Raw genomic sequence first — 24,929 nt, forward strand, 5'->3', positions numbered from 1 at the left:
TAGAAGAGCTGTGGTCACCTCTTTATCTTGCCTCCATCAGATTTACAATGCTTTCAGTTTGTATCTGTATCTGGCTCAGTAATATTCTCTCAGAATGCTGGAGCTAGACAATATGCTCACTCTGTCAAATCATTTATCCAATATCTGTCCAATTAAACACTCATTAGTCATCCACCTGGGAATTGCAACTACTTGTTAATCTACGATGGAATACCACAAGGGTAATTATATTAACTCTGGTTACTGGTAATTTTTCTTTCTTTAGCTGAATGTATAGTTTCTGTAGATCCTTGCTCACCTGCCCTCCATCCCTTCTTCCTTTTGAATCAAAAATTAGAGTTTAGCCAGATGGAGAGGCACCGTGGGCAATTGAGGATGTGGGCTTTTTATATTCACAGAATGTTCAACTATGACTATCAGTTTGTGTACTGTTGGGTAACTGCTTTGAAATGGTTCCAGGACGCTTGAGCAATAGTGCACCAAGATAGATCTGCTGACAGAATTACAGTTATGGGTTACCTTCTTGTCTTATCACTGATGACCCTTGGAACACTAGGCTACAATAAATGAGGAGACTACATTCACAGTTTTGTGTTGCATTATTCTTGTAATGTTGATTACTGTATGTATCCCTTTCTAAAACACATTGTATGGACCAGAACACTAGAGAATAAAGAGCATATAAAACATAACTATACTTGTTTGGATTTGGTGAAACTCAAAAACTGGTATTGCAATCATTAGTACAATTCCATAATTTAAAAGGGATTCTGGCGGGATTACAAATTTATGTCCTTCATTGTGGTTCTAGCAGAAAATCTTTACCTTTAGGGAAGTTAGTGAATTTTTTTTAAACTGATTTTAGACATAAAAAATTAAAATGTAACACAAGGTGTCTGACTTAGGTCCTTGGATACCATGGTGTTTGTGATGTTAGAACCTAAACGGAACAGAACGAAAATTAGTTTCTCTTACAAGTGCTGCTTGACTCTATTGGTTTTTAGTTTTAATACTTTTTCATCATCTGCCACAGTTTACTTCGGGGTGGGAGCAGAGAAGTAAAGCAAGAATGAACTCTTGCAGATGAAGGCGTTCAAAAATGGGATAGCTGTCAGGGTACAAGGAGAGGATGTTATCCTTCCGAAACAAACACAAATCTATTAAACGTATCATTAATTTGGCATAAGAACTGCCATTTTTATTTTATTTTATTTTTTGTTCTGTTTCATTTATTTTTACAGACAGGCTCGTGGAGAGGAGAGCATCCTCAGATAAGAATGTGGAGCTACATTCTGCTCCACAGAACCATCCTTCTGAAGATCCCTTTGGTTCTGTACCTTTCATTTCTCACCCAGGCAAGTTACATATGTAACATCACTACCTCTTATTTAAATATCTCTCTCTCAAAGGAAGCTTGTTCAGTTATATGACCAAACCAGTGCAAATTGGAATCATCAGCCTTGTGGTTGAAGATTGAATAGAGGACAATTTTTCGAACGTTATCGTGAGTGTCTTGGAGTTTAAATCTAATCTAGCACCCAAATGCATTGATACATTTACATTTCAAAAATTGCATATACATGATATATTGAATTTAATACAACCTGTGTCAGTTTAAAAAAAAAAAAAAGTCTCCTGTTAAGGAAATTAGTCATTTAGGTCACACACAAGTATTGCTACTTTCCTTTATTGTTTTCAGCCACCAGCCTTTCTGTCTTTTATTTTTGTTGTTGGCTCCTCTATTTTATTAGAATCTGCAGGTGCAACAGCAGAGGGATAAAGAGCTTAGCTTTATGTCTGGTTACAGTCACACTTATGACACTGAGACTCTGTATAACTTTCTTTATAGAGACAAATTTTCTGACTGTACTGTGAACTCTGGGATCTAAAAAACAAGTTGTGCTCTATCACTTACTAACTTGCCAGTTATTAAAAATTCGGCAACAAGAACTTCATTGACAATTTTAATGCATGAGGTAGAATAGAATCTAGGGCACTCCTCCGTAACATTACAAAAAGTTTTTGTTACTTTGTACTACTGTGAAGCCAGCAATGAGTAAAATAAGGTGTAACTCAAAGATGCTCAAAGTTGTGGGTATGTTGAGTTAAAAATGCCCTCTTCATGTGATTTTTCTGACTGTCCATATTCACAGAAATGGTTCCTCTAATATGCTCTGATTTCACTTTGTCTTCAGTCTTGTGTACTTTTTTTTTTGCAGCCACATTCCCTTTTGACTTTCACTTTGCATTTCTGTGACTCTCCTTATGTGATCTAACACTTAGGCCCTTTCTGACCATGCATTACCAGGTGTGAACAGAATAATATTTGGCATTCTGTTCTCTACTGTGGTACTCATTAAGAGGTAGGCTGTTAGTTCTGCTCTCATTCTCTGTCAACTTTTTCCTTGTCAGGCTGCCTTAAACTGGTTAAAACTGGTTAAACTGCTTAAACTGATTCTGCTCACATTACTACATTCTCTGAGTTTTCGTCTGTTATATCTGCTCAGCAAGCACTAAATTACCACCTTCAATCACCCTGCTCTAAAGAGTTCTAGCATTTCTCAGGTCTCTTAAGCCTGTCCTAAGTACTGTGTGTTTTCCATAGAACTAGACTCCGCAGGATTTGCATTATGCAGAATCTGCAAAGACTCTTCTTTGCCCTATAGGCAAGGCTGAATTAATGTGAAATAAGGAAAGAAATGGTCCCTTTGAGTGATGGCCATCCAACTTAGTGTCACTGTTTTACTTTCCTGATCTTGATACGCTCTCAGCAAGCCAAGGTATCCTGCACTGAGATATTTTTAGGTCTGGAAACTTTTTATAGTCCCTTAACTTCTGACACAACTTTTTGATGTTTTTACTCTGCTACTGCTTCTCAGCCTGCTGTGCCTATAACCTTAAGATAATTACATTGAATTTACTAAATCATATAATGAAAACCCCCCACTTTTTTCCATTTACATATTTAGGATAATCTTGAGTCCAGGAAATGGAAGAGCTGGGGAGATGTAGAGTGAGAAACTATATACCCTCACTATTGACTCTTTTGCCATTTGTAAAACTTACAAAAAATAAAATATTTACAATCCTGGATCAGTTGAGGCTGAAAAGTAAGAGGAGACTTATAAAAGATTTTCTCTAGCTGTTGATTGTAAAAATTCTTACACTACAGCAGTCTGGGAGGCATGGCCTATGTTGAGGTCTTTTACTGAAAAAACTGCAACAAATGTCAATGTTCTTCTTCAAGTGATGGCCCCTATTGTATTCCACTGCGGATTACACACTCACACAATGCGTCTGAAGCCAGAGAATTTGAAAGTAGTGTCCACTGATCCGCATGTGCTCCCTGGCTCACCTTGGCCTCTGACTGAGGGGATAAAGGGCAGGGCAGACTGACCGCCTCTCCAGTTCCTGTCACTGCTGCTTGGTGCGGGTCGGAACCTCTCTGTGTCCATAGCTTCAGCTTCGTCCCTTAAAATAAAATTTAGCTTTTTAAATAGTTTTAGTGGTGTTATGTTATCCTGGGGGGACCCTCCCCACTAAACCTCTTGTGGGTACTATAAACACAGCTTTCAAAAATGGCTTTATTAGGTTGATTTCTTCAACAAGGACCACTTGTTGAGATATTGGACATGATACAGCAAGATCAGTGCTATTTAGCAAATACAGAAGCCTGAAAATACGTCCTTTCGTTACAAGGTGACAGTTATTTTTTCCCTAAATACTTGCTAGCATATCTACTATACCACAGTCTGTCAAATCTCAAAGCAGTGTATAATGTCTTGTGATGGCTGGCACAATTTGGTACAACATATGAAAGAGTTCTGAATTCTACAAACAAATTGGTCCTTTGTAGGTTAACTTCTGGTAGAGTTTTAGTTTAAAAAAAAAAAGAACATTCCCATAAATAAATTTCTGCTATTTGGAATGGTACTCAACGATAATGTTATAGATAGATAGTTAATGGCCTTGTACTCTACTCCTTGCATAGGACATTTTGGTCTCAGTCTTTTAAGAATAACTAAATGGGATCCATACAATTCCCAAGAATTTGAAGACTTTAAAATATATATTGTTTTTTTCAGGCTCCCAAGGGCTGGAATTATTCTCTGAATCGAGTTGTATTTTGTAGCTTTTGGTAAAATTTTTTTTAAAAAGTAGAGTTTTCATTTCTTTACTACTGCAAAGCATCTCTAATGAAACTAATTTATATTTTTACCAGAAATATCATCTAGCTTTCCCTGAAAATTTAATTTTGAACAGGTAAACTATAGTGGTAGTGTCCCAGTCATCAGACGGTGGTAATCAAGAATAATGAATGATGCATGATTTTAAATCTGTAGGCATGATTTTAGACCATGGCAACTTATGTGATAAGTTTCTCCCCATCATATTTTTACTATAACACACAGATTACTATAGATTTTGATTTGTAAATGTGAGGCACAATTCACTTAAATTTAGGCAGAAGAAATATGGAATATAGTTGAATCAATGAGGCAAATTTGCATAAAACATCTGATTCCCTATATAAATATCAAATAAGACTGCACAGTTCTCCAGCTGCATGCAAAACATACTTATTTTGGTATTTTTGAGTTGCCTGGAAGATGATGCAGCTAATTCATGCCAGTATCTCTGGCTAAATGATCATCTACTAAGCAGTGGTCCACTTCACAGTAAGAATATCAGTGAGTTCATGGAGTAATTCACTTTGGGGGGGAAACTTTTTTTTTTAAAACCTCGCACTTAATATTGTGGACTTTGACCAAAAAAATAGCATAGCTTATATTGCAGTAGTCTGTCTTTATTAAACTATGGCTGTCAGTTTCCTACTACAGTGGGAATTCATGATCTGTGACAAGTTGATGGTCCAGGACAATACTGATTGCTTTGCTCTTGAAATGACTCAAGTATACTCCTGTCACTCATTTTGTTGTGTGGTCATTTTCAGTCCTTTCCTTTTCGGGGATGAACAGAGATCCTTTGGAGGCTGCATAACTAGGCACCCTTTAATAGTAAATAATGAAGTAGGTTTTCTACTCCTAAAATTAAAATAGATCAGTACATCAGGATCATGCATTATGTAAGTCCACTCATGTTTCATGATACAAGAGGGGTCCCACTAAAAACCATCAAAGACGTCCTAACAAGTGTAAAGTTATTCACAGATGTGTTTTGAAGGGGAAAAAACACATTCTAAGAAATACATGTTTTAATTTCCAGTTCTTGTCTTGAAAACAAGAGCAGCAAGCAGCATACATCTATTACAATATTCAGCAGCTGCTGCTCTGCCTGTCGTCAAAGAAATAGTGCAGATTTAGTTGAAATGTCCCAGTAATCCTGGGGCCTGACATGTGGCAAATTGCTGTGAAATGATGGCGGCAGTATGTTACCAATTCAAAGAAAGCGTAAGGCCCTTATGCCCCACTCTTCCGCCCCCCTCCCCCAACCCCCAAAATGATGAACCAGCAGCAGGAATGTAATTATTGCAGTTGTTACAAGCCATTCATCCTCTTATAATCGGATGTCTAGAAAAAGAACATCAGAACAGAAAATTTCCTTGAAGATTATTAGGATCTTCTTATATGATTAAAGATGTTCCACCTATCTTGCATTTGAGTGAAGAACAATTGTCTCCTACAAGATGCAAAGCTGATTAGAAGTGTAGCAATCTGAGCAGTACATTGCAAACAGATGTTACTGCATATTTCTCCAGCTTTTATAAATATATATTTGAAAATTTCATTGCAGCAGTTTACAGTTTGAGAAGATTACTTAAAAAAAATGAAATCTTCTGCTATGTTTATTTTAAAGTGCATTCTGACAACATTAAAACGGCATTAAATTAACAAAACTCTTTTTTTCCCCTTTGGGCATTTATTCTGATACATTTACAAATTTTGGTAAATGAAGTATAGTTTGACAGCTTCTACTTTTGGGGTTGAAAATAGTTTTACCGTTATTGATGGAGGAAAATTTCTATAATGTTTAAACTTATGTGAATTCTTAACAGTACCGGGGCTTTGTATTTGGATATTTATTTTTACTTGTTTAAGGTTGAATGTAGTGCTCATTAATTTAACCAACTGTGACGCTGACCAAAGTCACCAAGAATGTTGTTGTTGATTTCAAGTGGGAGTATGCTCATTCCCTAAAAGCATGTTTGAGCTGTGCATAATCATAATGTGTGCAGGTATGTAGTGGAAGCTTCTTCAAGCAATGATGAATCCAGCGAAGTATAGCACTGTAATATACACCTAGTATATTCTGGACTTGAGCTTTTTTTCAGCAAAGACTGTTAATCATACTTTTTTTGTGCTGTGACTTTGTACTGTAAACAAATAAGTAGGGTAAGATCCTCACTCTTTTCTAAAATGCAAGGACATATGACCAGTGATGTCCCAACTATATAATATACATTAGCAATGCATTCATCACAGAACAGAGAAGAGGGAGAAACATCTGCAGTCAGGAACATCTGACATTCACTGTTTTCCTGTTTTGAGGCCCCTTTGAATTCTAATCATAGAGGGGTTATCAATAGCAAGTTTTTCTTACAACTTTTGCTCCCACTTACTGAAGATTTTAATTAGCTTATCCATTATGCCTAGCCCATCTTTTTAAATGTTTTTGTATTTATTCAGGGTTTTTTTGGTTTCATTACAAAAATCTCGTAATTCAGTTCTTCTCTCCACATGAAGAAATCAGCAATGTTCCTGCATATTGTTGGGGACATGGGTGGAGGGTGAGGAGAAACAGAGGAGAGAACCCCGGGGGAATTTTGGGTGAGGAGGCGAGGAGAGAACCGTAGGAGTTTTGGCTTTTCCTGTTCAGAAGTAACGTACGTTGTTTGAAAGACTGCCTTGGGCAATTCATTTTTATTGGTCCTCTGGGTCCAAATAATACGTTTCAAAGTGATCAAGAATGTATTCAGTATGTAAGGGAATTCCTTGAGGTGATCTCAAAATCAGTGATTGCTTAAAAAGGATTTTCTCTTGATCTCAAAATCAATGGTTGCTTAAAAAGGATTTTCTCTTGGACATGTTTCATTGTGTATTTTTGGTGTATATAAAAAGTAAAGAAAACTCTTATTTCTGCAGAAACTGATGTAACCTTCTGATGGGCTTTCTCTTCCGTTTACCCCCAAAAGGGCCTGATTCTCCCCTTTCTTAAACTGGTTTAAATCTGGAGTAATTCCACTGAAGTCAATGGAGACCCCATTGTAAAACCAGTGTAAGTGAGAGGAAAACCAGGCTTACTATCTCTATAACTATATTATCTCAGCATATGATTTAGAAGTTGCAGAAGTTTAATACATCCATAATATATCAAATTTTCTTCAGCAAAGCTGAGGAAAATCATATGAAGCAAAATGTGAATCTCTTCAATGAAATTAGGGGGGGAGAAAGAGGGTTCGTGGGTTTGCTTTTGTAAGATTCTAATAAGTATTTGACAGTTTCAGTAGGGACTATGTCAGGAAATTAATCTCAAGTTTTGAATAAAACACTGTTCTTCTTCCTCTAGGAAATAATTTTTCACAGTTTTACCTGCAGATAACAAAAAAGAAATCGAGATTTGCTATTAATAGAAGTGGAATGACTTTTGGCCTCTTATTGCTGAGTCATTAAACAAATATTCCAAATTAACCCCCATAAACTGGCATTGGTTGTATGCACTTACAAGTACCCTGGGGAGGGTGCAGGGAGGCAACTTATTTCTAGATCTAAACAAAAATCACCTGTGTATACAAACAAGGAAAACCTACTTCTGTGGCTTGTAAACAAAGTATGAGAAGTAAGCAGTTTAGGGCAGAAGTGTTACTTAAATGAAAGTTTGAAGTTATTCTAAGTCTAATAGTAACCAGAGATAATTTTTTAATTGATAATAGTCGCATCTCGATAAGGAGCAAGGACAACCCAATCCTAAAGCTATGAAATAATTAACTGTCCTGGGGGAAAATATTTTGTAAATCTGATTATTCTAAAATTCCAGATGGAGTGGGTAATATTAAGGGTGGTTTTGTTAGGGATGAGAATTAACAGAACGTATCTCTCACCCACACTTCTTTGCAAGCTATGTCTTGTAAGCTTCAGATTTACATCCAAGACACCCAAACTTGATCTCACTGTTAGTTACTGTCAATAAATGGTAACAGAACGCTGACACAGAGCTGTGGTTAGAAAAGATCTTGCAAGTTTAAAGAAACAAATCCCCCACATAGTTTCTTGTTCTCTATTCTTGGGTTGTCCCCTATATTTAGGGGTGTTTTGGTCACGGATTTTAACCTGCAGCGGTTCACATTAAACCATGGCAGAGAGAGAACTAAGAATGAGTCGGCATGGCGGCTGCTTCGTTAAAATCTTTTTATATGAGAGGTGGAAAGGGGAACAAGGGATGAACAAGGGTCTTTCAAGTGCACTTCTGTGTGAAAGCTCTTTGAGCTGTAGTACGAGCTCAGGAGACAGAGCTTTGATTCTAATCCCCACACTTACACGGTTGTGGTTTCAGAGTTTAAGTGGGCACTCCTGTATAGTATGTAGGGTAGGAACCATCAAACTAGAAAATGACTTGGCAGTCATCAGAAAATGAAAATCCTGCAACTGTCTTCAAAGTAAGCCGGTAACCACAGAAATAATATATTTTGAATTATTTTTCTACTGGGTGAGTTATAAGTAGTGTGGATACCACTTGTTCAGAAACTGTGCTGCTCTTTTTTTCAACCCCATAGCAACAGATATGATGCTTTTGTAACTGCGTTGCAGTCACGAGCCAAAGTAGTAGGAAGTTCAAGTTTAAAGGACGTTATTTCTGTGCATGATATGCTCTGGGGAGTGCAGTTACTCTGTTCTGTACTTTGAAACAATGTACAAAAATGGGTATCGAGAGTAAGTTTGTTTAGACATTTAAGTGGCCTAATTTTCAACAATACTGCGTGCTCAGTAGCTCCCACGGAAGTCGTGGGAGCTCGTCAGTGCTCAGCACTTTCAAGAACCAAGCCACTTGTTTAGGTACCTGCATATGGATTTAGGACTTTAAAGTTCGGTTCATGTTCTCGAAAACCTTGGATAGGGGATGGTCCAGTTGGTTAAAACTGCTATACTTTCTACTATATACAAGTAAGGGACACAATGAAAAACTATGGACTCTTAGAAATGTATAGGTCATTATTATTTTTGTGTAATCTACCTACTTCAGTGCTGATATAGCATAATCCAGGAGTCTCAAACACACAGCCCATGGAGTTATTTGCTGCAGCCTGCCAAGCTCCCCGCGCCCCCGCTCCCAAGTTATTTCCTGCATCCGCCAAGCTCCCCTCCCCCCCAGCATGCTGTGTCCCCGCTCCTCTGCCTACCTCCAGGTGCTTCCTGCTGCCAAACAGCTTAGCGCTTTCCAGGAGGGGGGGGAGGAGCAGGGACCTGTGCACTCAGAGGAGGAGTGGGGATTTGGGGAAGGGGTTGGAATAGGGGCAGGGAGGGGGGCGGAGTTGGGGTGGGGACTTTGGGGAAGAGGTTGGAATGGGGGCAGAGAAGGGGTGGGAAGAGGCGAGGCAGGGGCGAAGCCTCATGGAAGGGGTGGGGGCGGGGGCGGAGCAGCGGGGGGGAGGGGTGTCAGTGATGCGGCCCTCAGGTCAATGTACTAGTCCTCACGTGGCCCTCGTGGTGATTTGAGTTTGAGATCCCTGGCTTAATCTTTATTCTGAAATAGCCTGTCATATGTATATGATCTCTGTTCAATCGATTGATAGGTGGGAATAGTGAAAGACTTCAATCCTAATTCATCAGACACTTAGAATAAATAAGAAAGCACTCAGATAATACTAGTCCTAGCAATTTATTCTTCCTGTTCCATGCTCTGCCCCTATCCTTATTGCATCTCTGTGCAGATCTTTAGATCTATTTCTTCAGTATTACGATTAGTGACATATGGATGCTAACAATGTGTAAGGACTCCATTGAACAATCCCAGACAAACACAACCCCTTTATTGACCTGATCGTGGAAACATGCCTGTGAATACTGCTACTCATGTGACTAGTCCCATCAGCCTCAATAGGACTGCCTGTTCCTGTGCCATTACAAGGAATGGAGGCACCAAAGCTGATTGGCAATGGAACAGTTAGTCATATACTGACTGTTTGCAGAGTGCTCTAAATATGAAAACTAAATATTATTTTATGTCAGCTATTAAGCTGTTCCCAAATCTCTCAAAGCTCTCTTGGCTTTATTATGGCTGAAAGAAAAACATTGATAAAGGCTATGGTGATAGTAAGAGGTGCTCGGGTGATCAGACCCAAAAACAGCAAATGTTCATCCCAGTAAACAAACAAACAAAAAACCCACCTAACCACTTAATGTATAATTAAAATAAGACCTCTTTGCAGTAGACATAGCAAGCAAGCTCAAATTAAAAAATTATTTCCCAACTGATTTCTTCTCCCGTTCCTCCATTCTCAAGCCCCTTCCTCTACAGGAGTTGTTATCCATATATTGGAAAACTAGGCTTTCGGATGTTCATGTAGGTCAACAAAAGTGAAGTTGACTTAGTGTGCTAGGACGCTTAAACTGTATAGCGCAGATTCAGGACACTGATTATAATGTGCACAGGCTCAAGCCCCAAGTCTTTTATTACATGTGTTCTGTCATGGCAACGTTTCCCATTTAAAAAGTAAACACGCACCATTATATGGGTTAAATCTTGCCGCAGTACAGTAACTCCTCACTTAACGTTGTAGTTCTGTTCCTGAAAAATGCTACGTTAAATGAAACAATGTTAAGCAAATCCAGTTTCCCCATAAGAATTAATATGGGGGGGGGGGAAATTAGGTCAGCAAGTTGAGACAGCCGCTGCTGCCAGCAAGCTCCCTCTGTCCTGCTCTGTGGAGATAGGGTAAAGGAGTGAGGGGGACACCCTGACATTAGCACCTCTCTTCTCCCTCTCCTCCCCTCTGCACAGCAAGCAGCAGGCTCCCGGGAGCAGCTCCAAGGCAGAGGGCAGGAGCAGCACATGGCAGTGGGGGGAGGGACAGCTGAACTGCCCCGCAACTGATAGCCTGTTCGGCGGCTACCGCACAGGGAACTTAGGGGAGTGGGAATAAATAGGGGGCTGTCGGTCCACCCTGGTTCCAAACCCCGACCAGCTAGCTCCTACGGGCTTCTCTTTCTGCAAACCGTGGACAAACAGGCGGCTGCCAAACAATGTTATAAGGCAACATTACGCAACTTTAAACGAGCATGTTCTCTAATTGATCAGCAACGTAGGATGACTTCAAGTGAGGAGTCACTGTGTATGCTCCAGGGGGTCAAACACAGCCCTCACAGTTTCTCTTTGTCTTGCTAATGCAGTTTGGGGATGGTTCGTCTCCTAGTATCATCAGGTTGAGAGCATGAATATGAGACTAAAGACTAATATGTGATATTTAGATATTTTCAGTGTACCAAATTTTCAGTTCATCAGACAGAAATGGAACCATTTACCGGTTACAGGTGTTCAACTCTCTTCATACAGAAATAGTTGTGTAGGTATATACAAAAAAGCAGAATATACACTTACATTGGTACTAATATTTTAAAAACAAGTTTGTCTTTCTTGAACCTAATGTTGCTAATGTCTACCCTAAATCAGATAGATTTAGGTTATTTTCATTTTGCAAACTAATCACATTCATGTTAACAATTACAGAGTCTCAACAAATATTGGAAATGTCAGGATTTGGAAGACATGGGGTTATCAAGTCCAACATGAAGGCTATACCTTTGGGAAATCTAAAGTATCCAGTCAAATAATCCAGATTTTAATTTAACAGTAAACCAAATGTGTACTATTTAAACTAAGAACAGATAAGACGCAATTTAACACCAGAAGCAAACAAACAGTCCAAAGCTATAATCACCTGATGTTTCTGGTCATTTTGTTCTTAAATCCATATAAAAAACATACATTACTTCTAAACTCTTTATTATGACTCTGGGCATGTTTTAGAGGTGAAAAAATGGTTACCAAAAACTATTGTTATACTTTTTTTCATAGAATACAACAAGATAGTCCAGTAAGCTTCTACTTCCTGCCAGAAATAGACCATTAACCATCAAAAGATAATATTGACCTTGCTTGGAGTGATAAAGTTGCATACTCCTTGAGTGGCAAAGGAATAAATCATAAGCCAACAGCAGAAGCTTTACCAGTTAGAAACCAATGAGTAGAATGACAAACTTTTTACTCAGACTAACCAATTCATCCTTTAAGAAAAGAACAAAAAAACCATGCAAACTTGCCCTATACTGTGAACAATCTTCAGTTGCTTATATTCCAGGAGTGCTGATTTTTTTTATGAAGAGAGGGCCCAATCCTTTAGTCCTTACTCAAGCACAACTGTCATTAAAGTATATGTAAATTTTGCTTAGCTGAGGACTTTCCAGGTCAAGTGGCATACTACAGAGGTTGTTAGTTGCTTTAACAGTACATAGCTGTTCTACCTATAACTTAAGTTGGGTGTTGACCGTGATGTAATGATTTATTCATTTATTTTTATGCATTCATGACTGTTGCATATGGGTATATTACTGAATCTTACGGTTTCAAACTGCCCCCAGTGGACAGTACAAATAGCTCCCCCCAGCACAACCCATTTCAATTGACCATAAATCAACTAGTAATTATCAGTTAGTCGAGCAAATGCTTGATCAAAAATATGTTTTGTTCCATGCTCTGAAGGTCGATAAAAGTGATCTCTTGTGATACACCCAGAAGAAGTGGCTTCCATGCTAGGGGACTCTCCTGAAATTAACCAGCCTCAACTCCCTACACGAAAACACCATCGCACGGTCAGCAAAAGAGCTTCAACTGAGATGACGAGGCATAGGAAGGGGATGCTGTTCAAGTTTTACAGGACCCAAACCACATATGGCCTTATCAATTAAAAACTGAACTGGGAAGCAGTCCATGGAGCATAGATGTAATGTGGTTGGGCCAATTTTGTTGGAATTGGAAAGAAGTGTTTAAATGTGTAGCTGGTTTCCCTCATCCACAAAACTACAGATTTCTACTGACAAAAGTGTTTATTCTCTTCAGTATTTTGTATACCTCTCATTCATTTTATGAACAGCCTTTGGAACACACAACTAAATGTTTTCTTGTCAGATGCAGTGACAAGAAGTAGAGATTTTGTCCTGTGTGTCTTTGAAGGAGGAGCAAGGGGATATATGGTAGAGTACACATTGCTGCTTCTGGGAGCAGACATATAACTATACAGCCCTTGCTACTGGCTAGTGCCTACTGCTGACCATGCTCATCTCAACACTGTTAAACTCAGATCCAAAATCGTGCCCTTGACACTCCCAAAACTGAAGAGCTGCATCAGATCTTTTGCCTTTAGGCTGTTTTCCCCCTACTATGCTAGAATTGTATTTGTAAAAACAGTGCCTAGGGCTGGGGATTACAAATTTGTCCCATCTTTGAAATAGGTGACTGTATGTCAGTTGTAAGAAGTCGTTTTATACATTCAAAATATATTTCAATTTAAAAATAAACATGCCTTTTAAAGTCTTTTATATTAAATTTTAAAATGTGTTAAATGCTGTAAGAATGGAGTTACATGTGGGGGGAGTGTAGGTGACAGAAAAGAGGTAATTGGCCCTTCCGTATTTTAAACTCTTCTGCCGACGAGTAATTTTGCTTCCATGCCACCCATCCCTCTCCCTTCCTACTGATTATGAAGCACTTCAGTGTAGCGGTGCTCTGTGGGTAGGTGTTAGCAGTTGCTTTTTTTACTATCTGGAGTGGAATACAGTAGTGGCCTACTTCCCTTTATTGCTCACGTTAGAAGAGACACTCATCCCCTCCTCCTTGCCCGTCAGTTTAATCAATGTAACCATCCCCCTCTTTCCAAATCCTTCCATTGGCTGCCTACCCACTATTGCATCCAACTTAAGCTTCTCATCAACTACCTTCAAAGCTCGCTGTAATTCTGGTCCTCCCTACTAATCTTTCCTTGTCAAGCTTTTCATTGCCCCTCATCCCTTCTACTCCACCCATGCTCTTACCTTTGTCCACTCATTTGTTAGCTTTTTGCACAAACCTCTCTGTGCGGTCTTCCATGTGACCTCTATGCTACATAGGAGCTCTCTGAACTCATCTGCAAAGACTTGACCCCATCCACATTTAAGTCCCTCTGAAAGACACATTTGTGTGATGCTGCGTATAATGATTCTAGTTCAGGGGGTCTCAACCTTTTTCTTTCTAACCACCTCCCCCAACAGGCTATAAAACTCCACAGCCCACCTGTGCCACAATAACTGTTGTTATGCACACAAAAGCCAGGGCCAGCATTAGGGAGTAGCAATCAGGGCAGTTGCCCTGGGCCCCTCGCCGCGGGGGGATGTGCAAAGCTAAGTTGCTCAGGCTTCGGCTTCAGCCCCATGCGATGGGGCTTTGTCTTTCTGACCTGGGCGCCAGCGAGTCTAAGGCCAGTCCTGCTTGGTGGACCCCCTAAAATCAGTTCCCGGGCCCCAGGTCCCTGGTTGAGAAGCACTGCTCTAGTTAACTTGTATATAAACTGCCTATTGTTCCCTTTCCTCAGTCTCAATTTGCTTGTCTGTCCTTAGATTTGAGGTCTTAGATCAGGGGCTATCCTGTTTCAGTATTTGGAAAGCACCTGACTCATACTAGGCACTGCTGTAAGTAATTAATAAAGTCAAAAGTAAAGGCCAGTACAAGAGCTTTGCTTTCTATTTTCCCCTTTAGGACAGCAAAACCCAGTAGTAAAACAGCTGCTGCTAGGAGAGATTCAGTCCTTTTTTGTAGTTAAAAAGTGGGACTCTTTAAAGACAATCAGTGGTGTGCTTCAGTAAGAGTGAAGATCTGAGAAGTCAGGAAGTATAGCATTTTCAGTAAATAAATTGATTTACTTTGGTGTGATACTGTAAACATGAGACCCGTATTCATGAAGCAATCTTCTGTGGGTGAAATGAAATGTATCTACAAAGGTATAAATATTCTCCATACTGTGTGTGTGAGTAAACTTTTCTGATGTCCTTTAAGATGAAAGGTGCCGTCTAAGACACCTGTAAGATATTAAAATATTAGTATAAGTGAACTCTGAATTTTACAAAGGTCTCAAGGGACACGTGATACCTATGTAAAATCAGGGCTTCAGGTGACCCGTGTTTCCTCAGTTATAGGCTGGCTGAGTCAGGAGAAAAGGGTGCTGAAGCTCCACAAGGCTGAAGCTAAACTCCAATGGCACTCGTAATTTCTGCAACAGGGGAGCTCTGAAGTTCTGCTGGAGCAAATCTAACCCCCTGCAGGAGTAGGGCTCTGCTCGACCCCTGCAGGTGATTAAGAGCTCTGCATGGTTAACTACACTCAGTAGCACATCAGATTAATAACAGATAACTTGAGTTTGAATATCTAGCTCTTGTATAGCACATTTCATCCATAGATTTCAAAGGGCTTTACAAAATACTGACCACCCGATCAATATCATTCCCATTTTACAGATGGTGAAACTGAGGCAGAGAGGTAAAGTGACTTTCCCAAGGCCACCCAGTAGGCCAGTGACAGAACCAGGAATAGAACCCAGCTCTGTTATATCACAGTCTGGTGCTTCATCCACTACGCAACTCTGCCTCACCCATAAAACAGGGGTTGCAGTGTAGAAAAAATCATTTAATGAAAGAGGTCATTTTGTGCTATTCAGATGGAACCCAAATAAAGATGAGCTGCCTTTTCTATTTTCCCTGCCCCCCCTTTTGTTTACAAGCTCTATAGACACTATGTTGGCCTCATAATTAACAAAAGTATTCCAAGTAATTAGACTTGAGACTCTACTACCTCAAGTACAACCTTATTCTGGAGTGGGGAGAATATTCTCTGATCTGTATCTGCAAACCTACAATCCTGCACCACTGAAACAGGACCCATCATCTCTGTTCCATAGAGACTGAAGAAAGATCCTTTAACGTATCCCCTTTATGCTATTTCAGAAGACTTGATTTTGTATTTGTAGTTTTAGTCTTTCTAGTGCATCAGTGTTTTACCAAGAAAATGAACAGCCTGTAGGCAGTGTAAGCCCCTGATTCAGCAAGGCACTTAAGCATGTGCTTAACATTAATTAGGGACTTAAGTGCTTTGCTGAACAAGGGCCAAAGTATTGTTGTAGGTGAGAAATTAGAACATAGCTTTTAAAATGTGCTCCTAGGGAGGAGGGAAGAGACGTGACCTTTTAAAATAAAGCAACAGACCGGTGTTTCATAACAGCTACGTCCTTTTATAGATATAAGTGGTACTGCTCAAACATCTGTTTTTGCTGGCTTTTTCATAGGGAATTTGCATACGCTTATACATATGCTGATCCAGAGACACCGCCAGGTTGGCACATTCACCAATAGTTCACCCTGCACGTGGTGCTGTATAAAAAATACTTCTGGGACCGTATTGCAGCCATGTGGCTTGCTGGTGTGCTGAATTCCCCCACCTCCTCTTCACCTGTGTATTTCTTCACACACAGCCTTCTTACTCGGACTATGTGCAGGAAAAAGTGAATTTCACCCTTTGAGAGCTCATGCAACAACAGTAATCAGCACGATTATTACTGCCATTATATATTGTTCTATGATACACTTTCCATTCTTTGCACTGTATTTTTTTGCAATTTGGTTTCACAGTCAGAGCAGAGCTAAGTTGTCCGCTGATGTACGATGCTGCAGTAGTGTATCAATATAAAAAAATCAATATTGCTACCCAGACCGGTACCTATTCAGCTGTACAGTGCACACAGCCAAGTAAGGTGGTGTCCACATTTGTCTTCCAAAAATAAAGAAGCGTCTTCAAATTCAAATGCTGTCATACAACTGTATTGCTCTCTGATTTGTGATTGGTAGTTTGTTACATGGTGTACAGAAACTGCACAAATTGGATCCAGTGTGACTAGCTCACGCTGGTAGATTTTCTTCCCCCCATTAGTTGAGCTATAAGATTTTTCAGACTAGTTTTTCAAAAGATCAGGACCCCACCGGCTCCCACTTCGGCATCTTAAAGAAATGGAAAGATTTTCAAAGCACTCAGCACCCAGCAGTTCCCATCATTTTCAGGGTAGGGGCTGCATTGCGCACACCAATGAACAGCTGGCCGTACTTGTTTATATTATCTTTTGAAGATTGATACCAAGAGCTGTCAAAGGAGAGAAAATGTTGTTCTCACAGGCCAGGTGTATTAGAAGTAACCGAAGGGCACAAAGGTCTGACAGTTTACCTATTTCATTAACATCAGATCAAAAGTTGACACTCTATATGGACCTTCAATCTCTTTTCTGTGAATAACTGCAAAAGAGGCACATCTGAATGCACCTGCACCCTTCTACATGTCTATGTGGTATATGTGAATAAGAGCTGTTGGTTGTAAAAATGAATGTAAAGTTATGTTTTATATTTTCTTTGGCCCTGCAGGTTCTCCGGGAAAGGCAATTGACAATTCAGCCAGCAGTCAAGAAAATAATTTAGGGAGCCCAAACAAGGCTGAAAAATCAAGTCAAGCCTCTCGAGAGCACCATTCAGGAAGAAAAACGGCAGGGGGACAAGTGCAGAAAGGAAGCGATGAATCAGAGAGTGACTTTGAATCTGATCCTCCTTCTCCCAAGAGCAGTGAGGAAGATGAAGAGCAGGAGGATGAAGATGTCTTACAGGGGGAGCATGGAGACTTTAATGATGACAATGATACAGAACCTGAGAACTTAGGCCATCGGCCTCTCCTTATGGACTCTGAAGATGAGGCGGAGGAAGAGGAAGAAGAAAAGCAGAGTTCTGATTCCGATTCTGATCACACCAAGGGAAAGCCCATGGAAGGGATCCCTTGTGGTAGATACAGAGAGGTGGGTGGCAGTCGTGAAGACAAAGAACCTAATGTAGCACTCTCTTCCTTGCCTGAATTACCAAGTACTGTGGCCAAGGTGAGCCCTGGCCAAGAATTTGATGTGTTTGGGGCTGTCCCCTTCTTTGCTCTTCAGACTCAGCAACCTCAGCCAAGAGAAGAGAGTGACACAGATTTCTCCCCTCAGCCTGCTTTTCTCAGCCTGAGGCAAGAGCAGGATGACTTTGATGTCTTCACCAAAGCCCCATTCAGCAAGAAGGTGGCCCAGCCAGATGGCCCGGTTGTAGGAGCTGAGACCCAAACCTCCCCTACTTCTCCCCGAAGTGTGGATATTTTTGGCTGCACCCCTTTCCAGCCTCTTCCCACCCCAAAGAGCAGTGAAAGCAGAGAGGACCTCTTTGGTCTTGTCCCCTTTGAGGAGATTACAGGGAGCCAGCAGCAACAGAAGGTGAAGCAGCAGCGGAACCTGCAGAAACTCTCCTCCCGGCAAAGACGCATGAAACAGGAGGTGCCCAAAAGCAATGGGAAGCGCCACCATGGCACCCCAACCAGCACCAAGAAGGCTTTGAAACCCAGCTACCGCACCCCAGAGAGAGCCCGCAGGCACAAAAAAACTGGCCGCAGGGACTCCCAAAGCAGCAACGAATTCCTAACCATCTCAGACTCCAAGGAAAACATAAGTGTTGCATTGACTGACAGCAAAGATCGAGGCAACCCTTTGCAAGCGGACGAGAATCTGCTGGACCCCTTTGGAGCCAAACCTTTCCACCCACCAGACTTGATGCGGAACCCACAACATCAAGGACTGGGTGACAACCGTGGGGACCATAATATAGTAGTGCCTGGTAGACCTAGACAGAGCTCCCTGCATGGGGCCGTTCACAGTGGTGATGGGCTAAAAACAGATGACTTCGGTGCAGTGCCCTTCACAGAACTGGTTGTGCACAGTGTAACACCACAGCAGGCCCAGCAGCAACAGGCATTAGAGTTAGATCCATTTGGGGCAGCTCCATTTCCTTCCAAACAGTAAAGGCTTCCACCAGATTATTTCTCGTTCTCCGCACTATTTAACTTTGTTTTTAAATAGTGTAATAATCCATCTGGTTGAATTGACAGGAAACTGATTTTTCGTACAGTTTATTCAGCCTCGGTACTGCATGCCCAGCTCTCCCCAAAAATTTAAAATCATGTGTTTTTGTATCATACAAAACACCCAGAAAAAGGAGGAAGCATTTCAATAGGACAGCACATTTCCAGAGGAATCAGACGTGAGCTCTTATTTCAGCCACTGACTTTGTAGCCATGAAATATACTGTTCTGCACTTTTGCATGGCCTTTCCACTCATAGGCAGTGCCAGGGGAAAAACCAGGGAAGAAGGTCTGCCATGATGCATCCAGCAAGTCTGATGGAATGGACTCCTTCCATGATACAAACCTTTGACTCTGAGACCTGAGATAATACGTATCTGCTGGTATCCAGGATCTGCTGGAAATTTTTCAGTCTCCACCTTCTAAATGAAAGCTCTTTTCTAATCCTAACCAAGACACCTACTCAAAGGATTGTGTGTCTCAAGATTGTGGAGTGTGGTGGTGGCTTGAGAACTGGTGCACAAGTAGAGGTGAAAGGCAATTTTTGTGTGCCTGAGCATAAATGTTTTTACAGTAAGTGCCATTAATGTAAAATAGCAAATTGAAAGTCTCGAGTTAAAACTAAAGATATAGAGAATATATTGGTTTGCTAGATAAAATCCTGGGTAACAAAGTAGCAGGGATACAGCCAGCGTTTGCAGCACTTTGAAGACTACACAGTACACTTGACAAGAGGGGCTGATTTACCTGGGTCCCATGTCTAGCACAGCAGGAGTATATCAGATCATCAGTACAATGGGCAGCAAGTGCAAACATGTAAAGATTACAGAGTGGCTTTATTCAATTAGGGTGTGCACCTGCAAATACCACTACTTTCTCGTGGATTTTTATTCCAAACAAAATCTGTGTATACCTTAGAAACTGTTTTTAAACAACAACTATGAAATTGTCGCATAATATTCTTTTCAGTTCTGACAACTCTGTTATTGTAATTAGTCTGATTTATAAGAGTTTCTGCTAAATGCACTGAGCTATGAAGAAGCTATACCGTGAAACCACAGTTTCAGAAGAGAAGCAGTAAGCAGCAGGTAGCTTGTAGATGCTGATTACTATTCTGTCAGTAAACTGCATTTCACACCACAAGGCCTTACAGACAGGACCCACTTCCTGCTACAAAGTACCTCTAAGCCAATAGGTGCACATGAGATTGCTAAAAACGTATACTACACAGTATGTCATGATGGGCTGGTGATGCTAATCCACTTGGTGAATACATGATTTAGCTGTTCTGTTACAAAAGAATATACTAGCTATATATGGGCCTGAATCTCCACTGTCTTGTGCCTTGTGTCTAGTCACTTACACCTATTGCAAAGTGAACAGAAATCAGAATGGTGGTATTTGACACCCATTTCACACTCATTTTTCACAGGTGTAAATGACTAGACACAAGATGGAAGGAATCGGGTCTTCTGTGTTTATTTCAACATGGTATATCTTCCTCTGAATGTTGACATTTTGCACAAAAAGCCCATTTTAAATTATTTGAGACAAATCAATGGATAAATGAATTGTATATACAGATGCAGTGAGTGTTCCCTTCCTACCCACCTGTCCACCCCCCCCCACACACACACATTGTGGATTAGCTAAACATCTAGATTAACACATTTCTTCTGAAAGTCTTATTAATAAGACACATACAATTAGGTGCAGACTCCTCCATAGATTTTTTCCAGAGGAGTCTGGCTCTTTTCACGCACAAAAAGAAAAAGGGGACTTCTTAAAACAAATGGCTGCTCTCCTTTGATAGCTTTATTCCATTTTATTTGACTGCTTTTTTGGATTGACTAGAAACCATCTGTAGCTAAAGTATTCATGTCTCTGGTCTTAGGCATGAGAAATAAGAGCTGCATACATGGGTCTTTATCTCTTCCTCTCTTTTTCCTTTATTCTGACAAAACAGATGAAATTCAAATACAAAGTCTTGCTGAGTTAGGGATGTCCTCGTGATAAAATGTTTAGCTTTGGGAAAGACAGTTAAAAATGGGTAACCTCTATCTATCTGCATCTGAATATTCCAGTTCTTTTAGGCTCTATCCCTGTTATTCTTTCTTATTCTTGTGCCAGGAAGCAAATGTCGAGCTTGCGTTTTTTTCTGGCTCTCAGATTAACACTGATTTACAAAAAACCCACCAAACTGCTTTTATTGAAATTTTACGCACCTACCTAATTAGTTCTTGGAAGATGTTAATTCCAAAAGTGAACAGATGATCAGATTACTCATGGGGGTAAATCGTGTAATGTGGACTCAGAAATTATAGTAAATCATGTCTAGAACACTCTGGTCATTGCTTTCATTTGTGTAGAATGATCTTAACTACCTGCAAAACATTTGTCTTAAATTGGAAAATTCATTTTTTAGTCTTAGATCTATCTCACACACAGGAATTATACCTCTGAATTTAACAGTCTGCACAAAGGGATTCTTGACTCTGCTCTTTGAAGTGAAAGGGAGTTTGCCTTTGACTTCAATGGGGGGAACATTGGAGCCCCAAAAAGGTTATGTACTAAGATAACTCTTTCCTGGATTATCAATTAAAATGAGCATAGAAGGCAGATTACTGTCATCCCAATTGGATTTCTTTTCTAAGACTTTTATTCTGAAACATGTTTAAGTTGGAGAATGTTTTAAATGTTTTCATCTTTCTTTTCTCGCAGCAGAAGGAAGGTATATGTTAGATTAAATGAGACTCAGTAATGAAGTCTCATTTAAGGGAAACAAAAATACTGTAAAACCAAGTTATTCCAAAATTCTCTGGCCTTTCATTATTATGGCCTTTCCTTCCTAATGGCCTTAATATACCTTGATTTATGTACTCTGTTTATTTAGCAGATCCTTTTCAGAAATGACTTATTTTTAACATGTTTCTGTAGTGACAATGATTTTTTGGTGGCGGTGGTTAAGAGAGACCATATTTGCATGCCTTACAAACCTGGCTTTGCCTGGTTGGCTGTGCAGTAGACTTGGCCTGTGGAGATACTGACCTTGAGTTTAATTTCCATTAAGATCTGTTAATGGAACCAAAGTAACTGATGTCACTGGGGAAAACAGTATACCTTTGCCTGTACTGTGTGTGTGTGTGTATGCATGTATATATTTTAAAAAGGATTATTATGACCAAATACTGGAAAAAACATACTATGATAAGTACCATGATGCTGTATAAGACAATGATAGAAAGGTAGGGAATTGTCACTTTTTTTTTGGTTACCCAGCAGGGAGTATCGTTTTAGGGTTTGATCCTTCCCTCTGGAACAGGGATCGGCAACCTTTGGCTTGCGGCCCGCCAGGGTGAGCCCCCTGGCGGCCCTTGCCGGTTTGTTTACCTGCCGCGTCTGCAGGTTCGGCCGATTGCAGCTCCCACTGGCCGCGGTTTGCTGTGCCCGGCCAATGGGGGCTGCGGGAAGCGGCGAGGGCCGAGGGATGTGCTGGCTGCCGTGTCCCGCAGCCCCCATTGGCCTGGAGCGGCGAACTGCGGCCAGTGGGAGCTGTGATCAGCCGAACCTGCGGATGCAGCAGGTAAACAAACTGGCCCGGGCTGCCAGGGGGCTTACCCTGGTGGGCTGCGGGCCAAAGATTGCCGATCCCTGCTCTAGAATATAAAAGGCAGCAGGGGAGATCTTCACAAATCAACTACTTTCAAACTGCAGTAGATCCAAGCAGATTAGGGAACGTAGTGCCATGATAGCAGTCCACACAGTCCATCAGTGGACAGCACGCTAGCATGATGTAGATTTACACCCCAGCTGGCAATGCGCTAGCTGTTCGTCTTAACAAGCGTTGAGTGGATTTTCTAAGATTGCACATCTTGTCAGAAGGTACTAACAAGCCCTTCATGGCTAAGGGCAAGAGTCACTGAAAATAAGTCTAGCTTCTCTGCAGACCCCAAAGCATCAGATTTGGGAGATCTGCATTGCTTTTTACTAGCTTGCACAATACAAGAGCTGGACCTAGTTTAGTGTGTCCCACACTTACGGAAATACCTTTTAACATGTTCCAGCTAGTCAGATGAGATACCCACTGTGAAAATAAATGGATACTTTGACTACTGTGAGAATAACAAATAGAGTTTATCTGGAGGTTTTTATACTATACGGTGTGTTTTTATATATATAAATATACACATGCACTCACACATTACATATCTCTTGGAGTTAGTGATTTTTTTTTTTTTAAGTATCATTGCAAGCCACAATCATTTTCATGTGACTGGAAAAGAGAATATGAACATAAGCCATTAAAAATGCCAGGAAGACATGAGAAAAATGCCAGGTGGTGGGTGCCCAGTTATTTTTCTATAGTACTTCTTTCAAAAGGAAAATCAAATAATTGTGTGTGTACCAAGTTTGTTTGTGTGACTAGGGCGTCCTCTAATAGTAAACAGCATACAAGCTATTTTTAAATTGCTGGCATACAGCTTTAAGTGCACTTTCCTGAATTACACTTCCATTTCTTGTTAGACTTGAAGTTTCTAAAGCTTTTTTGTGTACCACTAAACAGAGATCTTTAATTTTTCTGTGAAATTGATGTACATCATAAAATACTTGCGATTGTTATTAAAAAAATAATCAAATGTGATACTGATTTTGCAGACCTCCTTAAACAACTAATTGTGTAATATCATATTCCTGATGAGCTGCTGTTAACGTTATCCATTTAATCACTAATTGAGTTTTACGGCATTTTACCTTTTCACTGCTACAGACTTGATTTTGGTCCCTAGTTCATTTTGTTTGAAATATTTTTTTTCTTATTGTTTATTATATCTGCTGCCTAATAATCTGCTTTCTCTTAAAGCAGTAAATCCCAGTGGATTACACATTCTTTTATAATTCCATGAATGCAACATATTTACTTGACTCCGTCCTGCAGAAGATTTTCATATGTGAACATTCAGATTCTTAATAGGGAAGCCAAATGTTTGCAATTTCCATTACTGGCTAGAATTCTAAATACTGTTTACATGTTTACTATACAGATTCTGCCCTGCAATTGATTTTCTAACCATTTCTTAGGATAAAACTACTCTGGGCCAATCTACTAAAACCCCAGAGCAGACTGGGGTAAGAGTCGGGCTTTATTGAAGACTAATGACAATGTTAATGTTACCCCTATTCAAACCAAATGTAAAAGTAAAGTGAAACGGGAAGAAACCAATATTAGTAATTGGTGGTGAGTACCCCATATTAGTGGTGATTTGGCTGTGTGTGTTCTGTCCTTCAGTCACCATCATTTGATTCAGAGACTTACTACCCGCCAGATCAGTGGGCAGCGATCAATCCAGCGGCGGTCAATTCATTGCGTCTAGTCTAGATGCGATAAATCGACCCCCTGAGAGCTCTCCCGTCGACTCCTGTACTCCACCACCGCGAGAGGCGCAGGTGGAGTCAATGGGGGAGCAGCAGCAGTCGACTCACCGCAGTGAAGACACCGCGGTGAGTAGGTCTAAGTACGTTGATTTCAGCTATGTTAGTCACATAGCTGAAGTTGTGTAACTTAGATTGATCCCCCGCCAGTGTAGACCCAGCTAGAGTCTCAAAAATGATGTACATCTATAAAAGAAGCTTTGTTAAATAGGTGGCTAATGAGATTTTTTTTCATCTGTAGGTCCCTTTTCAAATCCAGCTCAGTTTGCCTTTGAGTGAAAGTTACCAACAGCTGGTTGGCTGGTTATGGTCTTACGTTAAACACTTGGCACCTTCTTTAGCAGTCTCAGTACAGGACCCAGTGATTGAATAGGCACAGAAAATCTCTCATTCTTCTTAGGTGGTTGTTACAGGTTGACTGTCCCTTTAAGGGGGGTGAAACCCAGCCACACATGGGCCAGCTGAGCTCCCCCTTCGCCCCATGATATTGATCAGCTGCAGTTTTAGATGGGTTCATTAATAGGCTCAGCTGGGTGGATTGCACA

At 40.4% G+C, this 24,929-nt stretch overlaps 1 protein-coding gene across 4 annotated transcripts in view; it reads left to right on the forward strand.

The window, feature by feature from the left end:
- The window catches only part of BMP2K (BMP2 inducible kinase), a 108,587-nt gene extending 86,080 nt beyond the window's left edge, over positions 1-22,507 (forward strand). For 2 of the 4 annotated variants that reach the window (XM_073340471.1, XM_073340473.1), the window contains 2 exons: positions 1,242-1,355; positions 17,445-22,507. In XM_073340471.1, coding sequence (XP_073196572.1) covers positions 1,242-1,355; positions 17,445-18,895 — 1,565 coding nt within the window. In that variant the 3' untranslated portion in view covers positions 18,896-22,507. Of the gene's footprint in view, positions 1-1,241; positions 1,505-12,714; positions 13,530-17,444 lie in introns of those variants that run through there. The other 2 variants (XR_012158433.1, XM_073340472.1) reach the window with 2 other exon arrangements.
- Positions 22,508-24,929: the final 2,422 nt, after the last annotated feature.

This window comes from Lepidochelys kempii, chromosome 4 (assembly GCF_965140265.1).
Source record: "Lepidochelys kempii isolate rLepKem1 chromosome 4, rLepKem1.hap2, whole genome shotgun sequence".
NCBI classification, from domain to species: Eukaryota; Metazoa; Chordata; order Testudines; family Cheloniidae; genus Lepidochelys; species Lepidochelys kempii.